Source organism: Halichoerus grypus, chromosome 11, assembly GCF_964656455.1.
Source record: "Halichoerus grypus chromosome 11, mHalGry1.hap1.1, whole genome shotgun sequence".
NCBI lineage: Eukaryota > Metazoa > Chordata > Mammalia > Carnivora > Phocidae > Halichoerus > Halichoerus grypus.
Window position 1 is genome coordinate 5239401 of NC_135722.1, and position 23088 is coordinate 5262488.

The window sequence follows — 23088 nt, forward strand, 5'->3', positions numbered from 1 at the left end:
TCAAGTGTCGTTTCGTTGCCAAAAACACCTCCCAAACACTCGGCATTTCGCGGGGAGGGAGGGTAAATGTTTCTGTAGGTTCCCTGAGCGGAGACCTCTGTCTGCACACACTCACCCCGATTCCAAATCCACACGTATGCAGAGCAGCGTGGAAACCAACAGCAAAGCAGGTCCAGGCGTGGGCAGGACCCAGGCTCTTGCTTCTTCTTTTTTTTTTTTTTTTTAAAGATTTTATTTATTTGAGAGAGAGAGAGAGAGAACATGAGGGGGGGAGGGTCAGAGGGAGAAGCAGACTTCCCGCTGAGCAGGGAGCCCGATGTGGGACTCGATCCCAGGACTCCAGGATCATGACCTGAGCCGAAGGCAGTCGCTCAACCAACTGAGCCACCCAGGCGCCCCCCAGGCTCTTGCTTCTTAAAATCCCCGTGGCTTTGACGTGATTTCAGTCAGGATATTTAACATTTAACTAACATGAACATTTTAAAAACCACTTCATTGACTCCTGGATGCGTCCAGAGCCCATTGGAGAGCATTTTCTGGGGCTGTTTGGGAAAGAATGTAGGCATGCTGCTTAGCTCTGACCTGTTTGTTTTCTCATCTGTAAAATGGAGGCTTTAAGACCTGCCAAGTGTCTGGCTATAGGAGGTGCTTGGTAAAACAATGGGGCACTTTGTGACCAGCGGGATGACAGGAGAAGAAATAGGCCTGTAGAGGATTGGCCGCTTGTCCCTGACTGCAGCATGGGGTAAGGGTCCCAGGGTCCCAGACCAGGGCAGGGAGAGTCCTCAGGCACCCACAAGGCCGGGTAGGGAAGAGGCATGGGGTGGGGGGGTTGTGGTGGAAGGAAGCCCAAGTCAGAGTCATCTGGGAACCCTAACAGAGCTGGGAGAAAGTGGTGGAGGCAGGATGCAGGGTGGGATGGAACCAAAGGCAGTGTTGTTGGGGGGGCGGGTGAGACCCACAAGCTGAGACCTGAACCCAAGACCCTGAAGCGGCCTCGAGATGTACCCCTGAGGTCTGGGGTCACTCCCTGCACCCCTCATCCCCACCCTCCCAGAGCTGCCTTAGGTGAACCAACATCGGCCCCCTTGATGCCACCCCATCTGAGTCAATGGCAGCTCCCTGAGGACTGGGAGCCTTGGGAGAACTGGAGCTTTTACTCTGTAACCAGCGGGGAGCAAGCCCAGTCAGCAGTCCCTGAATGTTCCAGTCTTCAAATGGGAACTAGCCCCACTTCTGCCCCTGACGGGCTGGAAGCCCAACCTTTCTCTTAGGGTTCCTGTCCCCCCATATAATTAGAGGGGTCACCAGAGTTACCACGCCCCTGCAGGTAACTGCAGTCACCCTATGCCAGGATATAAAAAAATCGTGGCTCAAGCCTCCTATAGCAGAGTCATTCCAAGCATAGGCTGTGGGGCCGGAGAGCCTGAGTTCAAATCCTGCCGTGGTCTCTTAACCAGCTGTCTGTCCTTGAACGAGTTACTTCACCTCTCTAGGCCTCAGTGTCCTCATCTGTAAAATGGGGATATTAGTAGCATCTACTAGGCAGGTTCTCCTGTGAAGACTAAATGAGTTAATATATGGGAAGTGCTTGGGACATTGCTTGGAGAAAGCTCAACCTTGGGGGGGTCACTTGTCACCTCTCTAGCTGGAGGGGCTCCCAGCCTCTCCCCAGCTGCCCCAACAGGGGCCCTGCCACTCCCCAGGGTCCCTCCTCCTGGCTGCAGGGAGCCTCTTCCATCCACCTCCTTGGGGCCACAGAGCTGCACGATCGAAATGCCCAGCCCAGTTACCCCACAGAAGATGGAAGCTGTTGGTCACAGGAAGCTTTCAAAAGAGCAACTTTCCTCCTGCTGCCTTGGGACCCACAGGATGCCCGACGGTCCCCCAGGCCTGTTCTGTGGCCTCCTTATGGCCGCTGTCCTGTCTGCCTGCGCCGTGAACCACCGCGGCCCAAGGGTTCTGCGCTCCCCACCGCAAGCCACTGGCCGGGGCTACCTGCCCCCCTCACATCAGGCAGGGTTGCGAGTTGAACATGCTCTGGGGGAGGCTAAGAGGACACGGGGCACTGAGGAGGCGCACAGGCCTCAGCCCTGCCCTACAGGCGCCCCGGGCAGGCTCATGATGCGAGCAGGACCACAGATTCTGCCCCCAAGCCAACGGGAGCTTCAGGGTCCCACCCCTGTCCTCTCGGGGACCGATGGGCCCTTCCTGGTGCATTCCACCCAAAGAGGCCCGCTGTCCTCTAGAAACCCAAACTGCCAACCGGCCCCCCCAAACCCAAAGCACACAAGACCCCCCGCACGAGGTTCTGCTTGAAGTCCATTGACCACGGGCTCCTCTGAGGGGCAGCCAGGCCTCCAGCCTGGGAGTGTCTGACCCGCCTTGCTCAGTGAACCCCTCTCCGGGCCTCAGATTCCCCATCTGTAGGGTGAGGGTATTGAGTTCCACGACTCCCACGGCCTCCTGAGCACTGGGGCTACTCTTCCTCCGTGTCCTCTTTCACGTCATCTTCCTGCTCAGGGTGGAGCCTGCGAGGGCTCCCCAGTGCGCTGGGATCAACTCCTAGTCCTCCCTGGGGCCGGCAAGGCCTCCACGGGGGAGGCCAGTGTCCCCGCCCACTCCCCCAGGCGCCTCAGCTAGCCTCTGGGTCACTCCTGGGTCACTCCTGCTCCCTGCACTGGCCTCCTGCTCTCCCCTCTGGCCCCCAACTCTCGCCCACGTCTCGCCGGGGACCACCCCTGAGAAGCCTGGGAGTCCCTCGGACTGGGTTTGAACTTCTGCCTCTCCCGTTTGAGCCGTGTGGCCTTGGACAAGTCGACTTACTGCCTCACTCTTCTGAGTTTGGGTTTCCTCCCTTGAGGGGGTTAGATGAGATACCTAAGTCCCCACACAGGGCCAGCACGGTGGCGGGGGGTCGGGGCACCAGGCCTGTGAACTCAGGCAGGCCTCTGATGGAAGACACCAGTCAGACCGGCCAGGCTGATGAGCGCCAGCTCGCTGCCAAAGCAGTCCGCCCTTGCTGGTGTTGGCACATGGATTCCGACAGGTAAAGCGGATTCAGCCACCTCACCCGGGGACAGGGGGACAGAAAGGAACCAGATCTGATCTCTGACCTCACAGGAGGGCGGTTTGAGGGGAGACAACTGGGCAGGCCAGGATGCCCCCTGAGTGGAGCCAGGGGCGGTGGGCAGTGAGTGGGTCGGGAGTCCTGGCAGGGATCGCAGGGACCAAGGCAGGGAGGGGCAGCAGGTGAAGTGGGCAGGCCGGGGGGGGGGGGAATGTTCTGGAGGGTGGAGAGTTCCTACGAGGGAAGGCTCGTCAGGCTGTGGACTTTGTCCGCAGGGCAGCAAGGAGTGCCTGGCAGGACCGTGCTAGGAACGCCAGGCAGTCTGGAACTGTCCGACTCCGCCTTGCTCCATGAGCTCATAGGAGGTGCAGGCCAGCTGGGGGAGCCCAGCAGGAGGCGGCCACAGCTTTTCAGGACGGAGAGATGGGCTAGGATGGGCAGGCGGCAGGACACTCCCACCGGCGGCTGCCAGAGGCTCTCCGGAGCTGAGGGGGATCGTGCATCCTCCTTCCGTCCCCAAGCAGCCGGGCCACCATGAGCTCCAGGCTTGCCTTCGGCCACACACCTGCTGGGCCCTGCTGGCCACCTGCCGCACCAACCTGGGGGTGACCCCTGGTACCACCGGAGAATGAGCCACACCGATGCTCGTGCGAAACCCCCGAGGGTATGCGCCACTTCCTAGGGTCCATGTGCGCATAGCCTGACCGTGTGCCCACACCGTGGCTCTCTCGGATGTCAGCGACTGTTCGCCACATTCATGGCTGCCCTGCTCTCAGACTGACGGGGTTCCCCGGGTGGCGGCCATCACACCTGCCCCCGGTGAGGGCACCTCCCTCCTGCAGAAGTCCTCTGGGGTGGATCCTCAAGGCTTAGGGTCTCATCTTCCTGTCTGGATCTGGAACTGCTCTGTCTCCTGGCAGATAATTCTCCAGGCGCCTAATTCTGTTCCAGGGCCCGGACGCCCAGCCCGATCCTCGTCCTCCCCGAGGCAGCCTGGGAAGGGGCAGGGGGTCCCCTGTGCCCTCCAGCCCCTCAGGGACCACAGCACAGCTTTCCTCTCTTGGTGTTTATTGGTTCTAAAGGCCAGGCTTTCTCCCAGGGGAGGCTGAAGGGGCTCATATCTTTTGGGCTCCGTGGACAGGGCGGTTCATGTGCTCGGGGGAGGCCAGGTAGGCCTTGAGCTTGGGCCGGGCTCTGAGGCGTGCCACATAGGCCAAGAGCAGGGGGTGGGAGTCCAAGCAGCCAGGGGCCAGGACCTGGTGATTCAGCAACAGGTCCAGCAGGTTGTAGTCGGCGAAGGAGATCTGCAGGACAGAGGTCAGAAGAGGGCCTGAGCAGGGTCAGAAGAGGAGGGGCCGCAGGGAGCCAGGACCCTGGCTGCTCCAGCGAACCTGCCGTGGCTCCCCTCTGGGCCTCAGTGTGCCCTTCTGGGAAATGGATCTACCACGGGCCGGACCCAGCACTCACCTGGTCGCCCACAAGGAAGGCCTGGCCCTCCTGGTTCTGGATCAGCAGGGTCTCAAAAGGCTTCAGGTGCCCCGGCAGCTCCTGAAAATACTTGGCCTTGCCCTCCTCCTGCAAAGGGCAGAGATCCAGTGGCAGCCCCCAGCATGCCTGGCCTGGGTGAGCTCCCGGGCCGCGGCCCTGAGTGCTTACGTAGCTCCGGTAGATGAGCCAGCTGCAGTGCCTACGGACGTCCTCCACGCCATCGTTCACCATGTCCACCAGCGCCACCTCCCGCTGGTCTTTGCCGTAGAGCCCTGGGTCAGCAGCCAGGCAGTGGATCAGGTTCAGGGCTCAGGATGGGGTGCCCAGGTCCCTCGATTGGGAGGGCCCGCTCTGCCCGGCCCTGCCGCTCCCATCTCCAAAAGCCCAGGGGGCTCAGTCGGTTGGGTGACCGACTCTTGATTTCAGCTTGGGCCGTGATCTGGGGGTCCTGGGATCGGGCCCTGAATAGGGCTCTGAGCTCAGTGTGGCGTCTACTTCTCCCTCCTCCTCCCTCTCTGCCCCTCCCACCGCTTGCAAGCACCAACTTGCTCTATATAGCTCTCGCGCTCTCTCAAATAAATAAATAAAATCTTAAAAAAAAAAAAAAGTCCAAGGGGACATGCCCAGCTGAGGACCATGCCCCTTCGCGGTCACATCCTAAGTCCCATCCTGAGACTCAGGAATTCCCTGCCCAAATGGCCCCAAGCTCCCTCCCCCAGATCTGTCCCCCTGCAAGGGCGAACCAAGCCTCTGGTGCGTGTGCCCTGGGCCGGAGGGGCAGCTGTTTGTGGCGCCCGGACAGCACTGGGCTGTGGGGACTGGTGGGTCCATGTGCAGCGCAGGACAGCACAGGGGCAGGACGAGGTGGCAAGCTGTGGTCAGAGGCCTTCGTCCTCCCGCCCTGGGTCCCACAGAAGTCAGGGTAGGCTTGGCCTGGCTGCCACCAAGACTCCTCTGTCCCCTTCCCTGATTGCCACATCCTGCTGGGACCCAGAGCTGGTCTAGACCCCCCAAAGTTAGCCAAAAAAGAGGCAGCTACCTCTCTCAGCCATGTTCCTGCCACCATTATAACAAGGCCACAGGCTTGCTCACTGCGAGCATGGGTTTTCTGGATTCAAGAGGCCAAAACAGGAAAAAATGGGCAGGAGGCCTACTGTGAAGCCCCTGGACACACCTTAAGTGGCCTCTAGCCTACACCAGCACGTATGTGGGGGCTGGCGGGCTCCTCGGAGTTGTCCTCTGGGCAACGGGCACCGTGAATGCATCTGGCACCATCTGGCTGGCAGAGCCCTCCTAACCCAGGCCCTGCCCCTTCTTTTAGGGTCATCTGGCCTGTCCTCCATGCAGGAGGACTTCTGGTTCTCAGGACATCCACGTGGGACCCATCGGGTACTCTGCAGGACTGGACTGCCCATGACCTCGGAACTCACCAAAGGTGCGGCCCAGGTGTCGCAGGATGGCATTGGACTGGTACAGGGTGAGGTCTCCGTCCTGGAACTTGGGGAGCTGCCCATACAGCTGGGGGGGGCGTGGCATGGGTCAGTAAGAGACGCTGAGCTCAGCTGCCCCCCACCCTGGTTTTGCCCCACGAAGGCCCAGCACCTGCCCCCTGCCAGGGCGCAGTCACTCACACAGGAGGCCTTGAGCGGGCCCCGCAGCCAGCTCTCCTTGGTCACCACCTCCTCCTTCCAGCTCTGGCCCTGGTCAGCCAGCAGCATGCGCATGGCCTCGCAGCGCCCTGGGGGAGGGGGGAACGGGGAGCGGGGTGCGATGTGTGCGGAGACCCCAGCCTCACAGCGCCCTGGGGAGGGGTCAGGAGTGTGGGGACCGGACAGAAGCTGCAGAGCCTGCTGAAGAGATAAACCACGGAGGAACAGTGGAGACCACGGAGAGGGAGACAGGCGGAGACCCCAGCCCATGGTGCCGCACGATGCGGACAGAGCGAAGCCAGCCAGGACACCGAGAGGACGCGGCCCTGGGAAAGCCGGCCCCGCCCCCCCCGGCCCCGCCCCACGACCCGAGACGCCTTGTCCAGCCTCCGGCCCCCCGGCGGGACCCCAGGGAGCAGCCTGGGCGGGCGGCCTGGCTCCGCCTGTGCCCTTCGCCCTCCTGGAGGAGCAGGGCCCGCACCTCGGGTGGGGAAGTAGACGATGGTGTAGGGCGGCACTAGGAGAGACAGACAGACAGGGCGTGAAAGAGGATCCCCCCACGGAGCTGCACCGAGAAGGGGGTGGCTCAGCCTGGGTCCTGCCCCCCGCCCCCCCAGCCTGGTCCAGACCCTACTCACTAGGTCGCGGTGACGCGGAAGAGCAAGCAGCCGGAAGTGGCAGCGAGCCCAGGGGTCTTATATTTATGGTCTGTTCCACCCCCCCCCCGTTCTCGCCCCACCCAGGAATGCACCGAGTCCCTGAGCGGAGCTTGGCCCTGGGCAAGGCTGGGTGTGGCGGGGGCAGGGCCGGACAGGCTCACCTGCACCTCGGCGCCGTGTACCCTGCCTGAAGGGTACTGACTTCAGCATCACACAGCAACTACCAGCATCCAGGCCACACCCAAACCCACAGAACCGCTCAGGGCCCCCAGACCGCCGGGTCTGAGTCTCCAGCTAGCTGCTGGGTCCCCAGCACCAGCACACAGTAGGTGCTCATTAAATGTTCTTGCATGAATGAGTGCAATTTCGATAGGCATATCCATTTACACCTCCTCTCTCCGGAATAATAATTACGGCAAACCCTTAGGGGCTGAGGACTGTGTCGAGGACTCTACAGAGTCCTATACCACCCCAGGACTTGGTATTGTTCTGATCCTCATTTTACAGAGGAGGAACTGAAGCCCAGAGAGGTTAAGTGACTTGCTCAAGGTCACACAGCTAGGCAACAGGACTTAGAGCCAGGGCTGGCTAGCTTCAGGGGCCTGACTTTTAACCCTCAGTCTTTCTTCTGCAAAGGCTTGTTATCTCCAAACCATGTTTTGTCTGAGTCTAAATGCTAACGCACTCTTCAAATACCAACTGGACCTGGGGATATGGGTGGATGGAAAGATAGACAGACTGAAATGGGCAGGACCTCCTGGGCCTGAGGGGGCTGTGTTCTTCCAGGCAGAGCCCAGTGCCTGCCTCCCTGCGGGGCCCTTGATGGCACCCCCAGCCCACTTCTGGCTGCCCCTTCCTGGGTGGGGGCAGGGGTTGTGGGGTGTCTCAGTGGGGGTGGTGGTCATCCGCGGGAACTGGAGCCTGACTGAACCAGACATCTCTCAGCCAGTTTTTCCTGTCAGAGCCAGGAGGAGAGAGGAAGGTATCTTTCCCTAGGGCAGTACCCACCTAAAGCCTGGGGGGAAAACCCAAAATGTGCCTAATCAGGAGCATCCCTTAGCCTCATTTGAGCCCACAGCTGCCTGGGGCTGGGAGGGGTGGGGGAGGTGGGGCCAGGGCTGGGTTCTATCCCTGACTCACAGCTGGAGGAACATCTGCCCGGCACTTAGCAGCTTACAAAGAGCTTTCATGGAAGTGGTCTCATTTCATCTCCACCACATCCTGAGAGGGAGGGAGCCTTGTTCGCATTATACTGATGAGGACACCAAGGTTCACAGAGGTTCATTCACCTGCTCTGGCCTGGAACATTCATGCCCTCCCTTTGCACACAAGCATCAAAGGCCTGGGAGACCCCTTCCTGCCTAGTGGGCCAGCCTCCTGCCGGCTCACACCCTCCAGCCATCACACTCAGCCTGTCTCCCAGCTCAGCTCGGCACTATTCGGTGGTGTCCCAGGGGGCTGCTTTTACCCACAGTCCTCTGGCTCCCCAGACAAGTCGGTGGACTAGTTCCGTGGCCTAGCTCCGTGGCCACCCCGGGGCTTCCTCTGCTGGGGTCCAAAAGCACAGTTTTCCCAGCCCAGTGGGCCAGGAACCTCCCTGTGCCCATCCCCGCACCTCCAGTCCACGTGTATATCAGCACCTGTCTCTGGCAGTTTTTAAAAATATAAACAAACCGCTTTGTTGCTACTTAGATGTCACCCTTATAAAGTGTACGTTCAGTGGTTTTAGTATATACAGTGTCGTGCAACCATCACCCCTAAGTAGTCCCAGCACATTTTCATCACCCCCCAAAAAACACCCTGTACCCATGGGCAGTCACTCCTCATGCCCCTCCTCCCATCCCCACTAATCTAGTTTGTTGCTATGGATTTGCCTATGCTGGGTATTTCATATAACTGGAATCATACACTGGGTAGCCTTTTGGATCTGGCTGCTTTCACTTTGCAGAATGTTTTTGGGTTCATGTATGTCATAGTGTGTAACAGTGCCTCATTCCTGGGGCGCCTGGGTGGCTCAGTTGGTTAAGCGTCTGCCTTCGGCTCAGGTCATGATCCCGGGGTCCTGGGATCGAGCCCCACGTCAGGCTCCTGGCTCAGTGGGGAGCCTGCTTGTCCCTCTCCCTCTGCCTCTCCCCCTGCTCATGCTCTGTGTGTGTGTGTGTATCTGTGTGTCTCAAATGAATAAATAAAAATCTTTAAAAAAAATAGTGCATCATTCCTGTCTACAGCTGGGTAATATTGCGTGACATGGGCATACACATTTTGTCTACCCATTCCTTCAATGATGGACATTTGGGTTGTTTCACTTTTGGGCTTCTATGAGTCAGGCTGCTATGAACATTTGTGTGCAAACTTTTGCAGGAATTTATGCTTTCAATTCCCTTGGGTACATACCCAGGGGTGGACTTGCTAGATCACATGGTAGCTCATTTTGAGGAACTGCCAAACTGTTTCCCGAAGTGGCTGTACCATTTTGTAAACCCAACAGCAGCCTGCGAAGGCCCCAACTTCTCCACGTCTTTACCAACACTGCTACTGTCTGTTTCACTTTAGTTATCCTGGTGAGTGTGAAATAGTATCTCTACATGGTTCTGTGTGCCAAGCCTGGGGTGACTTGTGGGGAACAGGGTGGAGAAGGAGCCATCTTCTTTGCCATCAGGAGAATCACAGCTCAGGGCTGCCTGGCTGGCTCAGTCGGTGGAGCATGCGACTCTTGATCTCGGGGTTGTGAGTTCAAGTCCCAAGTTGGGCGTGGAGCCTACTTAAATAATAATTTTTTTTTATAAAAAGAAGAATCACAGCTCAGACTGGAAGAGATAGACACAAGGTTTCATTCACACCCTGACTAGTATGTATCAGGCTATGAGTGGGCTAGGCATCATGGCAAACACCAGAATAGGTAAGATACGGTCTCCATTCTAATTGACTCTTTCAATGAAGAATATAAAGCCTTCATGAGCAGTCCATCCACCCAGCCATCTATCTACCTCCATCCATCTCTCTGTCTGTCCATCTATATACCCATCTATCCAATCGTCCACCCATCCAACAACCAAACGTTTGACCAGCAGTCCATCAGAACATCTACCTACTTATCTCTCCATCCATCCAGCTACCCATTTACCCACCCAGCCATCCTCCACCTGTCTATCCATCCATCTACCAACTATTTAACCACTAGCCTATCAAATCATCTACCCATCCTTCCATCCAGTCAGCTGCCTATCTGTCCGTCCATCCATCCATCCATCCACCCATCCATCCATGTCTGTCAACCACTGATCCACGTGGACATGCTAGGCACTGGAGCTGGAGCTCCAGCTTGGCCAAGTTGGATTGGGCAAGTCAAGGGCATCAAAATGAATACCCTAGTATGTCGTTAATTGAATACAAGTGAGGAAGGATTTCCACGCCGGACTTTTTCCACCTAGATACAAAGGCTTTGCTTCTTGATGGAAAACACTTTTATCCATTATACTCTGACCAGTTTATGCCCCCACTACTTTGGCTTATACTTTGGGGCACACATTTCTCCCACTTCCCACCTTCTTAGATGGTCATTTGGACATAGGATCATTCGTCACACATGGCATCCACCATTTTTTGAGCCCTTCCTATGTGCCAGGAACCTGCTAGGTCTCTTACTTAATTTTCACAAAGGTACCAGGAGGCCTAGGTCAACCGCCATTTTCCAGATAAGGAAACTGGGGCTCAGAGAGGTGAAATACCTTGCTGAGGGCCACATAGTTAGCACACAGGGAAATCCCGGCCTGTAGGCCTTCTATAAGATCTTGCAGAAAATGCTAGAATTCCTGCGTCTGAAGGATGTTTGCAATGCTGCCTGGGATGTAGTACCCTTCTGGCCTCCAGGAGGAGGCGAAACCCTGAGGGCAGACAGGAAGGTTGCAGGCTGGGGAAGGCTGAACCTTCAAGTGATCAACTTGAGCGGTCACAAGGAGCCCTTCCCACCCTTGACCACTTGGCCGGCGTCCGCTCACTTCTGAATCCTGACCCTTCCTCAGATCCTCAGCCATGCTCAGGGCTGGAGGCTGCTCCCTCTGCCTGCTGGCCACCCTTCCCTTCAGGTGGTCACTCCCACCATCTCTCTGGTCTTGGCTCCCACGCCACATCCTCAGCCCCTGTCACAGCAAGGTCTCATTCTCTTCCCTCTCAACAGCCTGTTCTCCTCCATAGTCATTCTGGGCTTGCTGAATGTGCATCCCCCACTGGCTGGAAGGTTCCAGAAGGCAGGGACTGGTTCCCAACACCCAGGAAGGCACATAGTAGGTACTCCATGACGCTTGTTGAAGATACAGCCCCTCTGAAATTTTCTCTGGCCTCTCGCCACCCATACCCTCTCCAGGGGCTACTGACTTCTGCCTCCCTCCTGCCTCCCTCTACCTAACATACCCTGCTGGATGCCAGTTCCTGGAATATTCCACATTCACAGTTGATCCCTGCTGGGGTCCCAGCGCTCATCCAAGGCTGAGCACGGGTTAAACCTTAGCAGGCAATGCCTAAAAGTCCGCCCCATCCTCTCTTCTCCTCCATGAAGCCCCCCTGTTGTCTGGGCCAGTGCTCCCAAGCACCTGGAGACTGTCTGTGGCCCCTTCCTGAGTTCGATGTGCCTGGGAGCAGGACCCTCAGGACAGACCCAGTCTGTAGAGCCCCTGAGGCTCAGTCCCAGCTGGCCTCAGATGTTTGCAAAAGGAATACATGAATGGGTGGCCGCTCGTGTGGCTGAGCAAGGCCAGAGCCACCAGCTCGGGTGGCAGGTGTCTGGTGGGATCTGTTTCCCTCAGACAAAGGCTGGCGCGGGGAGCAGGTGAATAAATCATGAGGGGCCTGGAGCAGAGCTGGGGCAGGACAACTGACCTCATTGTGGGAGGTGAAGACCAGGCAGCTGGGCAGGAGGAGGGCTGGGGGCATAACAAAGGGGCACAAGAGGCCAGTGGGGGCTGTCTGGCCCAGCCCCACATTTCGCCCTGAGGAGCAAGAGGTTGGAGGTCAGCAGAAGGTAGGTGGGAGGTGCTGGTAGAAGGTGGGGGGGTTCAGAGCTGCCCTGGGGCTCTGGGTGGGGAGAAGGGGGCATGTCTGGGGGCAGGCTCGAGTTGGGGGGGGGCTGTCTTTCCAGAACCCAGGAGTCATCCTGGGAGGGGGGATGGTGGGGAGAATAGGAAGAGCAAGGGTGGACAGACAGAAAGACGGACAGACCAATGTGAGAGAGATTCTCATGCCACAGAGGGAGGGAAGGACAGAGATGGGCATGTGCGGTCAGAGAGACCCACAGAGACACAGCTGGACAGATGTCAGCAGGGTGCAGGGAGTGGCATGGGGCTGCAGGTGGGATAGACACAGAGCTGAGGGCTGAGGGGGCAGAGGGGGCGGTGAGCAAGACAGAACAGCACGGAAGCGAGCATGGGGGTTGCAAAGACCAGGCGGCTGGGGGTCTGCAAGGGCGGCCCAGGGTGGGGGGTGCCCAGGGCTCAGTCTGTGGCCAGCGTGGGGCTGGAGGCAGGTGGATTGGGGAAGGGACTGTGTAAGCAGCTTGGGGAGCTAGGAAAGCTACAGGATTTGGGGGCCCTGGGCCTGTGGAGAGAGGAACAGAGAAAAGAGTAGCAGGGACCCTGTGGGACCCCACCCACAGCTGCCCACTAAGCCACCCTCCCACAGGAACTGGGCGACCAGAGTGGGAGCAGGAGGCCCCAAGCCCCCGTCTCCATGGCCCTTCCCCAGGGCCAGGCAGATGGCAGTCTCCCTGCGGGGGACCCCAGCCCCTCTGAGGGCACTCCAGGGCCCAGCCAGGCTCCTGCCAGCCCAGCAGCCACCAGGAAGCGGGCACTCCTCAGGGAGCTGGAGGCCCAGGTGCAGGCGGCCTACGGGCAGGTAAAGGGGACAGGGGTGTGGGGCAACTGAGGGTACCATGAGGGAACAGCGGGGACCCCACACTCTAACGGGGGCCCTGTAGGACAGATCCAGGGCAGAGCTCAGGGAGGAGACCCGGGACGTGCATTTTGATGGAGGGCTCAGTGGGTCTGTCAGCTGCCCAGGAGGCTGGTGTCTCTGCCCACTTCTGCCCTCACTGAGCCCTGCATCCAGCCCACAGCTCCCAGAGTTGGCCCCCTTCCACTCTTTACCTGAGTACAGGGGCCAGGCAGGGGTGCCGAGGGCAGCCAGGGTGGGCAGGTGCTCCAAGGTGAGAGCAAGGGTCCTGGCAGGGAGGGGCAGGAACCTCCTGGACTGGGCCAAGATTGCCTCCTCTCAGAACAGGGAGTAGAGGGAGGGTGTGCCGAGTCCATACGGAGGGCTGGTGTCCCAGCCCTCCCCGGCACACCGGGCACCTGATGTCCTCCTCCCAGGTCCAGGCCCTGCTTCTGAAGACATTAAATCTCTACTGACTGGGGGAGATTATGGGTAGGGGTTGGGGGAGAAAGCGCTGGAGAGGGGGTATCTGGAAGACCCTCAGGAGTGAGCACAGGAAGGCTGTGCCTTCCAGGGGGCCTTGGGTCCTGAGTGGCCCCCCTCACCAGCAGAGATGCTCAGAGATAATCCTGGATTAGGACCCAAGCCCCCGTGCCCAGGGCTCCCCGCCTGCCCACCCGCTCCCAATCTTCCCCACAAAACCGTGGGAAAATCCCCGGGAAAATCCCCTGCAGTGCTCCCAGACTCTCACTGGGAGCAGCTGGGGGCTGGCAGGAGCCCACAGCATCCACTGAGGCCCAGGCCTGGGCTGCCCCCAGGACTCCAGGCCTAGCATGGTTCAGGAGCCCATGGGAAACTGTGCCAAGTGGCCTCGACACCGGGGCCCTAAGGTAGGACGGCTAAGGGGGAGAAGCCAAGGCCAGGAGACCGGGCTGTAGCCTGGAAGGGTCAGGTGGGGTGGGCAGAGCCCGTGTGAGGGCTGGGCTGGGGTTAGAGATAGAGCATGGCAGGGGGAGAGAGGGGCTGGTTCCCACTGCCCTAGACCAATCCAGATTTCCCCGGGGAAGGCCCCAGACTCTAGCCCCTCCCAAGGACCGCTGGGCCTTCCCTGCCAAGCTCATCAGGCCCCCCAGCTGCCCATCCAGCTGCCTGTGCCGGCTGCCCCTGCCCTCTGCTAGTCAGAGATGGGACGTGCAGAGCTTGAGCTCAAGGTCCCATTCCGCCACCGGCTTTCTGAGTGACCTTGGCCCAGTCCCTTCCTTTTCGGGGGGCCTCGGTTAGCCCAACTGAACAATAAGGGGATGGACACTTCAAGCCTAGAGTGTTGATGGGTGAGAGCCCTCACTGTCCTGGGCCGGGTTCCAAAGACGGGAAAGGCTGGTAAATGAGGGCGGAGGGGCCGCTACCCCAGCTCAGAGCTGGCTTTGCTGCAGGACCACTGGCGGTGGCCCAGCTCCCCCCCAGGGGGCTCCCGCCACAGCCCCGGCCCCGGCCCTGAGGAGCAGGGGGGCCCAGGGCCGGGCATCCAGGGCTACTCGGTGCTCAACAGCCTGGTGGGGCCCGCCTGCATCTTCCTGCGGCCCAGCATCGCCGCCACCCAGCTCGTATGTACAGCCGCCCCTGCTTTCGCCTCCTCTCTGCCTCTCCTTGAGTAGGGGGGAGAGGATGGAGTGGGGTCTTCGGAGCAAAGGCACACTGATCCAGGGGGTGGGGCAAAGAAAAGTGGAGACACAGAAACAAGATCAAACAGGGGGAAGACCCAGGGAGACATGCCAGGAATGAGAGAGGAGAGGACAGAGAGAGACCCGGAGAACCTCAGAGACAGCCACCAAGGGGTGGGTAGGGAGGCTGCAGGGCCTCCAGGAGAGGGACAGAGAGAACAAGAGACAGACAATGACACTGAGGTCCCCGGGGCCAAGTCTGAGGTTCTGCCCGACCCCAGATCCACTTCTGGCAAATGGAGCTCTGAGCCCTACAAGAGGGTGGGGGCAGGAGGTGGGCCCTGGGAAAGATCTGGGCAGGGGGCAGGGAAGGGGGGGCCCAAGACACCCAGGCCAGTCAGCAGAAATGGGTAGGAGCAGGTCTGAGCAGTGTCAGACAGACACAGGCCCTGCCCATCCCGTTGGGGGTGCTGAGTGGGGGGCCCCAAAGAACCAGAGGAAGGGGTGCAGGTGCCTGGGTGGTCCAGGGAATTCTTAACCTCTCTGTGCCCCCCAGGACCGGGAGCTGCGGCCAGAGGAGATCGAAGGTAAAGGGTTTTTGAAAAGACTAGAGTCTCCAGAGGGGTGGGCATTGGGTGGGGCCTCAGCTAGTCTCCAGGAGGAACTGGGGGCAAGGAGGAGGCTGTGGGAGATCGAGGAGATGGGGACCAGACTGAACGGGGAGGGGCCGACAGAGCCCCCAGCTGCCAGTTCCCAGATCTCATCTGCCAGGTGGGTCAAGGGCCACTTTCATATCTGTTCACTCGGCAAACACCTCCTGGGTGCTTACCGTGTGCCTAGCCCTGTGCCGGGAGCCCTGGGGAAGGGGGCAAACTGGACAGATGTGGCCCATGTCCTCCGGGGACAGATGTCAATAAGTCAACTATGAGTACAAATGGTGCGAAGTGCTCTCAAGGAAATGAACAAATGAGCTGGAGGGGACCCAATGTAGAGGGAAGACTTTCTTGAGTAGGTGACATAAGGACCAGAAGAGGGTAGAGTGTTCCAGAACGTGAGCTCCATGAGGTTAGGGATTGTTTCCTTTCCTTTCCCTCCCCTGCCTCCCTCCCTCCCTTCCTGCCATATCTCCAGTACCTAGAGCAGAGCTTGGCCCATAGTAGGTGCTCCTTAAATATTTGTTGAAAGAATGAATTAAAGAAATAGCATGTGCCAAGATGCTCAAGTGGCAGAGAAACTGATGTTTACAAGGAGGAAGTGATTAGACCAAGGGAAGAAGGGTGTGCTGGTCCAGGCTGGGGTCCCGGGGTCGTGTGGGAGGAGCTGACCCCGCCCTGCCCGGCAGAGCTGCAGGTGGCCTTCCAGGAGTTTGACCGAGACCGGGACGGCTACATCGGCTACCGGGAGCTGGGCGCCTGCATGCGGACGCTGGGCTACATGCCCACTGAGATGGAGCTCATCGAGATATCACAGCAAATCAGTATGTGCCTCAGACCTGCCCCACCCCCAGTCCTCCAGAGACCATGGCCATGGCTCAAGCAGCTGGGCCGCCCAGGGAAGGCAGGTGCCCACACAAGTCGGCCCCCAGAGCCCGGGACCCTGCTCATTCTCAAGGCACTTTCTCTGCCTCTGAAGAATCTCACCATCCCCTACAAGGTGGGGAGGGCAAGGACCATTATCCCCATTTCTAACATGAGGAAACTGAGGCTCTGGAAGCTTAAGTGACTTGGCTAAGGTCACAGAGCCAGGTCATTGGAGCCAGGACTTAAACCCAACCAAAGTCTTCAGAAAAATTAAGAAAAACCACCAGAAAACACAGATGATCCAGCTTGGGCCCCCTCAAGAGGGAAGGGCCCACTTTGTGGGGCAGGGGAGAGGGCCAGAGGCCAGGAGAGGCGGGCGGGGGGAGCCAGGGCTGGGCAGGGGTCCCTGATTGCTGGGGTCTCTGATGGGCATGGCCCCCAGGTGGTGGAAAGGTGGACTTTGAAGACTTTGTGGAGCTGATGGGCCCCAAGCTGCTGGCAGAGACGGCAGACATGATTGGCGTCCGGGAGCTACGGGACGCCTTTCGGGAGGTACGGCCACTGGGGCTGGAGGGCAGGCGGGGGGCCGCGGGTCTGCCGTGAGTGAGGCCTGAGTGAATGAATGATTCGATCGGGGACTCAATACTACGACCAACGCCACCACAGTTTGACACCAACGGGGACGGCTGCATCAGCTTGGCTGAGCTGCGAGCAGCCCTCAAGGCCCTGCTGGGGGAGCGCCTCAGCCAGCGGGAGGTGGACGAGATCCTCCATGACATTGACCTCAACGGGGACGGCCTGGTGGACTTTGAAGGTACCACCCGCCGCCCTCTGCGCTCAGTGCCACACGCCCTGGGAGGTTTTTAACGGGCAAGGAAAGGATGAAAGGAGCGTTGTCACTGCGTGCCAGACCCCGGGCTGAGCACTCCATGTCCTCTCCCCGTAAGCAGGACAAGAAAGTTAATTCTTGGGCAAGTGTGAATGCTTAGCAAAAGATGTGGATGGAGCCAAGATGTGAAGCCAGGCGAGCTGACCAGAACCCAGTTCTTGCTCTATGCTGGATTCCCACAGGGCGAAAACAAGGGTTAAATAATAATAGGAAGCCAAGGAAAATCAGTATGTAGAAATTCTCCAAAGCAGGCCCCAAAGTTGTTCCTGAGCTTCCTAGCAGCCAAAGCAAAAAGGGAAATAGGTTTAGTTACAAGGGTTTTGTTTTTTTGTTTTTTGTTTTCCCCATAAAACAAAGCCCCTCTTCTTAGCCCAAAGGCCTATTCCCTACCAGATTCAGAAGACTCCCTTGCAGGCCCCGCCCTGGACCGCACTCCCTCCCACCTCAAGGCCAGTATATTGGTCTCACAGCGATTGGGCTCCAGAGAGCAGACCTGCAACCTTGGCTTTGTCCTGGCAGAGTTTGTGCGAATGATGTCTCGCTGAGCCTGCACAGAAGCTGGAGGCAGCAGACAGGACTTGGGACCACAGCCAGGAAGCCCCCTGCCTCCAAATGACCCTCCCCCTCTCCTTCCTACCCTGCCTGTGTGTAACACCCCGGCCTGCCCTCACCCCCACTGCTTCACCAAGCCCCCATGCCCATCCCTGTCTCTCTAACAATAAAGTATCTTGGGGCCTGGGGAGATGGCTTTTACCTCTCACTTTTGTACCCTGGAGGACCCAGTCTTTGGCCCCCAAAAGTTAAGTCCTGGGCTGTAAGACCCCTCGACTGTGAACTCCAGGTGGACAGGGGCCTTTTCTGGATCCTGGGCCCATCCCAGAGCAAGTGTCAAGAAACGCCACCTGCTTCTCCCAGAGCTGGGATGCACTCGGCCCCTCATCCTGTAAAAAAGCCTCCTGCCAGGCCCAGGGCGACACATGCCCTGGCATGTGCTGCCAGATTCTTCTTCCCCAAGTGTGACTTGGGTTGCGTCACACTCCTCCTGTTCAGGAGGGTCGTGACCCCCCCCCCCATTGTCCCCAGGTTAATCCGGCCCCTGCTCCCGGCACCAGAAGGCTCTGGGAGGATGAGGGCTGGCATAGAGTCACACACAATTAGGACGAAGCGGAGGTGGGACTCACCCCCTGGCTCCAGTGCACGGGAGAGGGTGCCTCGGAGTCAGGGAGGCCCCGGGCCTCAGGCTCTCCTAGCTGCAGCAAACACCTGCTCTGCAGAGCGCTGCATGACCCGCTGCTGTGCCTGCCCGCCGGGAGGGAGGGGAGCCCTGACCTCCTGGTCAAGAAGGGGCGGGAGCTTTCAGCGCCCCTGCCTGGGCTTCACCATCCCCGCTGCCAACAAGATGGCCTTGGGACGGAGAAGGCGGGCGGTTACTGGTGGCCCGCGCAGCCCAGAGCCTGGACACCGAGGTGCGAGGGTTGGCTGCAGCAGCCTCAGCACCACTCACTCGCCCGGCAGATCCCAATTAATCCTAATACTCAATTACGGGATCTCTCTCTGGGAGCTGTGGTCCACCCTCGCTCCCACCACCCTCCGCTGGCCGGCCCAGATGGCACTGCTGCCTGAGATGTCTGTCCCCTCCGCAGGGGCTGGGGGTAGTATGGAAGTGTGTCGCAGGAAGACCAGAATCCCACTGCCCCCTGGCTCCCAGCCTGGCAGGCTCTGCGGTTGGGGCAGGGGCGGGAGGCGACGATGGGCTGGTCTTAATTGGCTGCCACGTATCTGCTGGCACCAAACGTGCCCTTCTACCCCAAAAAGGCTGCTGGCCCGGAGGGTCCCAACAAGGTAACTGCTGGAGCTGGGAGCAGGGCCGGGAAGGAACAGTGAGTAGGCAGAGAGTGTGCCAAGTTAAGAGCCCCTTCTCTGCTTAAAGGGGGCACCTGCCACCCAACCCCAGCAACTGTTGCCAGATGAAGCAGGCCGGAGCTCTGAGATCTTCTGATTTTCCAAAAGAAGCTGGAAAGTCAGATTTACATTAAGTCCCCTTTAAATAGTTTGACTACTGATGATAGCATTCAATAAGGTGTATAAACCTTAAGTGTACAGCTCATGAGTTTTACATGTGTGTGCGCTCAGGTAACCGTCACCCACATCATGATATCGCATCCACTTCTTTTATTTAGAACAGTTCTAGGCTTACAGAATTATCCTGAAGATAGTACAGGGAGTTCCCGTATACAGTCCACCTCGGTCAGCTTCTCCTGTGTTAGTCAAGGTTCTCCAGAGAAACAGAACCAACAGGAGATACGTGTGTGTGTGTGTGTGTGTGTGTGTGTAGTGTGTAAAGATATTTATTGCAAGGAACTGGCTCAGGTGATTATGGGTGCTGAGCAGTCCCAAGATTTGCAATCAGCAAGCTGGAGACCCAAGAGAACTGGAGGTTCGGTTCCAGTCTGAGCCCGACAGCCTGAGAACCAGAAAAGTTGATGGTGTAAGTTCTAGTCTGAGGGCAGAGGACTGATGTCCTAGCTCAACAGTCGGGCAGGTGAAGTTCCCTCTTACTCAGCCTTTTTGTGCCATTCGGGTCTTCAACTGATTGGATAAGGCCCACCCACCACAGGAAGGGCCATATCTTCACTTTGCCAATTCAATGGATGATAATTGCACCCGGAGACACCCTCACAGACACACCCAAAATCATGTTTGACTAACTATCTGGGCACTTGTGACCCAGGCAAGTTGACACTTAAAATTAACCATCACACACTATTAATATCTCACATTAGAATGGTACATTTGTCACAGTTAATGAACTAAGACTGACACACTGTTATTAACTAAAGCCCATATTTTATGCAGATTTCATCATTTTTTCCCTGATTATCCTTTTGCTCTTCCAGAATACCATCCAGGACACCACATTACATTAGGCATCATGTTTTCTCAGACTCCTCTTGGTTGTGATAGTTTCTCAGACTTCCCTTGTTTCCTTATGATCTTGACAGTTTAAGTACGACTGCTCAGGTATTTTATAGAACATCCCTAAATTGGGATTTGTCTGATGTTTCTCTCATTAGTCTGGGGTTATGGGTTGGCAGGAGGATGACCACAGAGGTCAAGTGCCCTTCTCAAGCCATCCAATTAAGGGTGCATACTATCAACATGACATCACTATTGATGTGGACCTTGATCACCCGGCATGAGGTAGTGTGTGTGTCACATTTCTACACTATAAAATTACTTTTTCTTTCTCCCATTATGTACTACACTCTCTGGAAGAAAGTCACTATGTACAGCCCACACTGAAGGGGTAGGGGTTATAATCTACCTTATTAAGGGCAGAGTATCTACACAAACTACTTGGAATTCTTCTATATAGATTTGTCTCTTCTCTCCCTTTATTTATTCAAATATATATATATATTTGCGCTCATAGGTATTTATTTTGTACAAGTTATAATCCAACACTTTCAATTTTCAAATCGCTCCAGCTTTGGCCACTGGGAGGCCTTTCAGCTGGCTCCTGTGTCCCTTTGGCATATACCCATCATGGTGGCATTTGGGGTTTTGGGGTTTTCTGTTTTTTGTATTTTTAGCATTTTCTTACGTTTTGGTACTATAAGATGCTATAGGATTATCTTGTGTATTTCCTGCCCCAGTCTTAGAATTAGCCATTTCTCCAAGGAACTCTGGTTCATTTTATTGGAGAATGCCATTAGAAACCAAGACCTGGGTGCTAGGTTGCTTCTAGGCCCTCTCAGCAGATAGAGGAGATATGTATGTACACTAATCTGTGTATATACAATTTTTAAATATTTCTCTATGCAACTGACTGTATCTATATTGAGCTAAACAAGGGTTCATATTGGGGCGCCTGGGTGGCTCAGTTGGTTAAGCGACTGCCTTTGGCTCAGGTCATGATCCTGGAGTTCTGGGATCGAGTCCCACATCGGGCTCCCTGCTCGGCGGGGAGTTTGCTTCTCCCTCTGACCCTCCCCCCTCTCATGCTCTCTCTCTCATGCTCTCTCTCTCTCTCTCATTCTCTCTCTCAAATAAATAAAATCTTTAAAAATAAATAAATAAACAAGGGTTCATATTGATGTCTCCAATTCCAACCCATTATCACGTGGATCAGGCTAGCCTCCTCCCCTTGCTTACTCGTCACTTCTCATTCCAACAATGAGAACTCCTCCATCCTAATTGACTTAATTTTCAATTCTGGCATATGTGTGCAGTGGTTTCAGAATTGTTAACCCATAGGCCAAGGAAACCACTTCACCAACTAGAGTACATGCTTACTTGCAGTTCCTTCGCATTCATTCTTACAGACTCCACTCATTTCCAGATTAGCACCTTATTCTCCCACCCCTTCAGTGAAGCTGTCTCATTCATTTATTTTTTTTTTTTAAAGATTTTATTTATTTATTTGAGAGAGAGAGAATGAGAGACAGAGAGCATGAGAGGGAGGAGGGTCAGAGGGAGAAGCAGACTCCCTGCCGAGCAGGGAGCCCGATGCGGGACTCGATCCCAAGACTCCAGGATCATGACCTGAGCCGAAGGCAGTCGCTTAACCAACTGAGCCACCCAGGCGCCCGTCTCATTCATTTATGATACAGCTAGATTCTTTTGTCACATTCTGCGTTCCCTCCTGGGATCCCCTGACCTCCTCAATGATTTCTTTAATTTTGCATACATTAAAGTTTACTCTTTATGACAAATGCTTAATATCTTGTATTCACCATTACGGTATCATACAAAATAGTTCCACTGTCTTAAAAAAAAAAAAAAAAAAAATCCCGTTTTACCCATTTAATTCTACCCCTCCCACCCCTGGCAACCAGTAATTTGTTTACCTTATGTATACGTCTGTCTTTTCTGGACTGTCAGGCTTTTCAGACTGGCTTCTTTCACTTAGTAAAATGCCTATCTGTGTCTTTTCATGGCTAGATGATTTCCTTCCATCATTGAATAAATAGTCCATTTTGTGGATATATCACAGTTTACTTGTTCATTCACCAATTGAATGCCACCTCCTCTGGGAAGACTCCTGTGATGTCCCCAAGCAGGCTCCTTCCTCTAAGTTCCAATGCATCCTCTACCAGTCTCCACACTGTCTTACCGTACAGTGTGTCTTTGCTTTCCTGTCTGTCTCTCCTTGAGACTAGGAGCTCCCTGAGGACAGAAGCCATGGCCAGTTTATTTCCATATCATCAGTGTTCGGCACAAGGCCTGGGATGGAGGATGGAGTCAGAAAATGTCTGTTGGGGCACCTGGGTGGCTCAGTTGGTGAAGCGTCTGCCTTTGGCTCAGGTCATGATCTCAGGGTCCTGGGATCAAGCCTCCCATCGGGCTCCCTGATGCTCAGCGGGGAGTCTGCTTCTCCCTTTCCCTCTGCTCCTCCCACCTGCTCGTGCTCTCGCTCTGTCTCTCTCAAATAAATAAAATCTTTAAAAAAAGAAAGAGAGAAAGAAAGAAAATGTCTGTTGGATGAATGAATGAATGTCCTGGAGATGAGGAAAATCTACAGACCTGGGGCATGAAGGGTACACAAGGCCAGTGAAGTTTTGAGGAGAAGTAGCCCGGCAGAAAGGGTTACTGTTTGGAGGAGAGTCTAAGATCTAGGGTTGTGAGGAATGAGATTTGAGGGGAGGGATCTGGATGGAGAAATGGACAGTAAAGAGGACAATGAAACAAGCTCCTTATGAATACTCATTTATCCACACAACAACCCTGTAAGATAGTTATTATTAACGTCCGCATCTTAAAGATGGGGAAACCCAAGCATATTGAGGTGAGTAACTTGCCCAAGAGGAAATCGCTGATGGGGGCGGTATGAGATTCGAACCATCAGCCTAACTCCAGTCGGTGCTCTCACCCAAGATCAGTCTGGTACAGGGCCCGGGGTGCGGTGAGTAGTCAACGGAGGTGAGCGTTCCTGCTGTTGTCAGGTTCGGAGTCTTGGGGGACAGGTTGAGGGGTCTTTGAGGTCGCCATCGGATCTAACATCAGCCTGGACCGGAGGACGAGGCAAATTGGTAGAGGCGCGGTGGTAGCGTTGGTGAGGGATCCGTTGCCATAGGAACAAACGAAGGCTTTAGGAGGGCGCATGCGCAGACCGGGGAAAGGTTGTTGAACCGGTGAAAGGTGACGTAAAAGCGCACGGGGTGAGACGCAGGGCTCCGAACGTCAAAGCCCTGCGTCCTCCGGCACTCAGAGCGGTGGAAAGGCGCGCT

At 56.5% G+C, this 23088-nt stretch overlaps 2 protein-coding genes across 7 annotated transcripts; one reads left to right on the forward strand and one right to left on the reverse strand.

Moving 5' to 3' along the window:
• Window positions 1–4121: 4121 nt before the first annotated feature.
• LOC118519869 (glutathione S-transferase P-like) lies at window positions 4122–23008 on the reverse strand. Of its 5 annotated transcripts, XM_036067570.2 has the most exons (7): window positions 6846–6908; window positions 6689–6724; window positions 6190–6296; window positions 5989–6076; window positions 4727–4830; window positions 4538–4645; window positions 4122–4374 (listed from the first exon to the last, which is right to left on the reverse strand). In XM_036067570.2, coding segments are annotated over exons 1-7 (633 nt in total). In that variant the 5' UTR covers window positions 6847–6908; the 3' UTR covers window positions 4122–4185. The 5 variants fall into 5 exon arrangements, with proteins under 5 accessions (XP_035923463.2, XP_077913852.1, XP_077913851.1 ...); XM_078057726.1 differs by lacking the exons at window positions 6190–6296; window positions 6846–6908 and adding exons at window positions 21709–22300; window positions 22731–23008 and having other exon boundaries at window positions 4538–4830; window positions 5989–6110; window positions 6708–6724; XM_078057725.1 differs by having other exon boundaries at window positions 4538–4830; window positions 6190–6408; window positions 6846–6941.
• Window positions 13622–17403, forward strand: CABP2 (calcium binding protein 2). 2 transcript variants are annotated; one of them, XM_036067572.2, is made up of 7 exons: window positions 13622–13678; window positions 14222–14392; window positions 15006–15036; window positions 15792–15926; window positions 16412–16521; window positions 16636–16783; window positions 17378–17403. In XM_036067572.2, the coding sequence occupies exons 1-7, from the start codon at window positions 13622–13624 to the stop codon at window positions 17401–17403; spliced, it is 678 nt and encodes a 225-aa protein (XP_035923465.1). The 2 variants fall into 2 exon arrangements, with proteins under 2 accessions (XP_035923465.1, XP_035923466.2); XM_036067573.2 differs by lacking the exon at window positions 14222–14392 and having other exon boundaries at window positions 13637–13678; window positions 15792–15932.
• Window positions 23009–23088: the final 80 nt, after the last annotated feature.

Excerpts from the sequence above, each read along its gene's own strand:
- CABP2 (XM_036067572.2), top strand. The coding sequence starts at position 13,622 with ATGGTTCAGGAGCCCATGGGAAACTGTGCCAAGTGGCCTCGACACCGG. Across the intron at positions 14,393-15,005 it reads GCATCGCCGCCACCCAGCTC|GACCGGGAGCTGCGGCCAGA; the intron begins GTATGTACAGCC and ends TGTGCCCCCCAG. Across the intron at positions 15,927-16,411 it reads CGAGATATCACAGCAAATCA|GTGGTGGAAAGGTGGACTTT; the intron begins GTATGTGCCTCA and ends CATGGCCCCCAG.
- LOC118519869 (XM_078057724.1), bottom strand. The coding sequence starts at position 6,477 with ATGGGCTGGGGTCTCCGCCTGTCTCCCTCTCCGTGGTCTCCACTGTTC. Across the intron at positions 4,831-5,988 it reads ACACCTGGGCCGCACCTTTG|GGCTCTACGGCAAAGACCAG; the intron begins GTGAGTTCCGAG and ends CTGCTGACCCAG. Across the intron at positions 4,375-4,537 it reads CCTTCCTTGTGGGCGACCAG|ATCTCCTTCGCCGACTACAA; the intron begins GTGAGTGCTGGG and ends TCTGTCCTGCAG.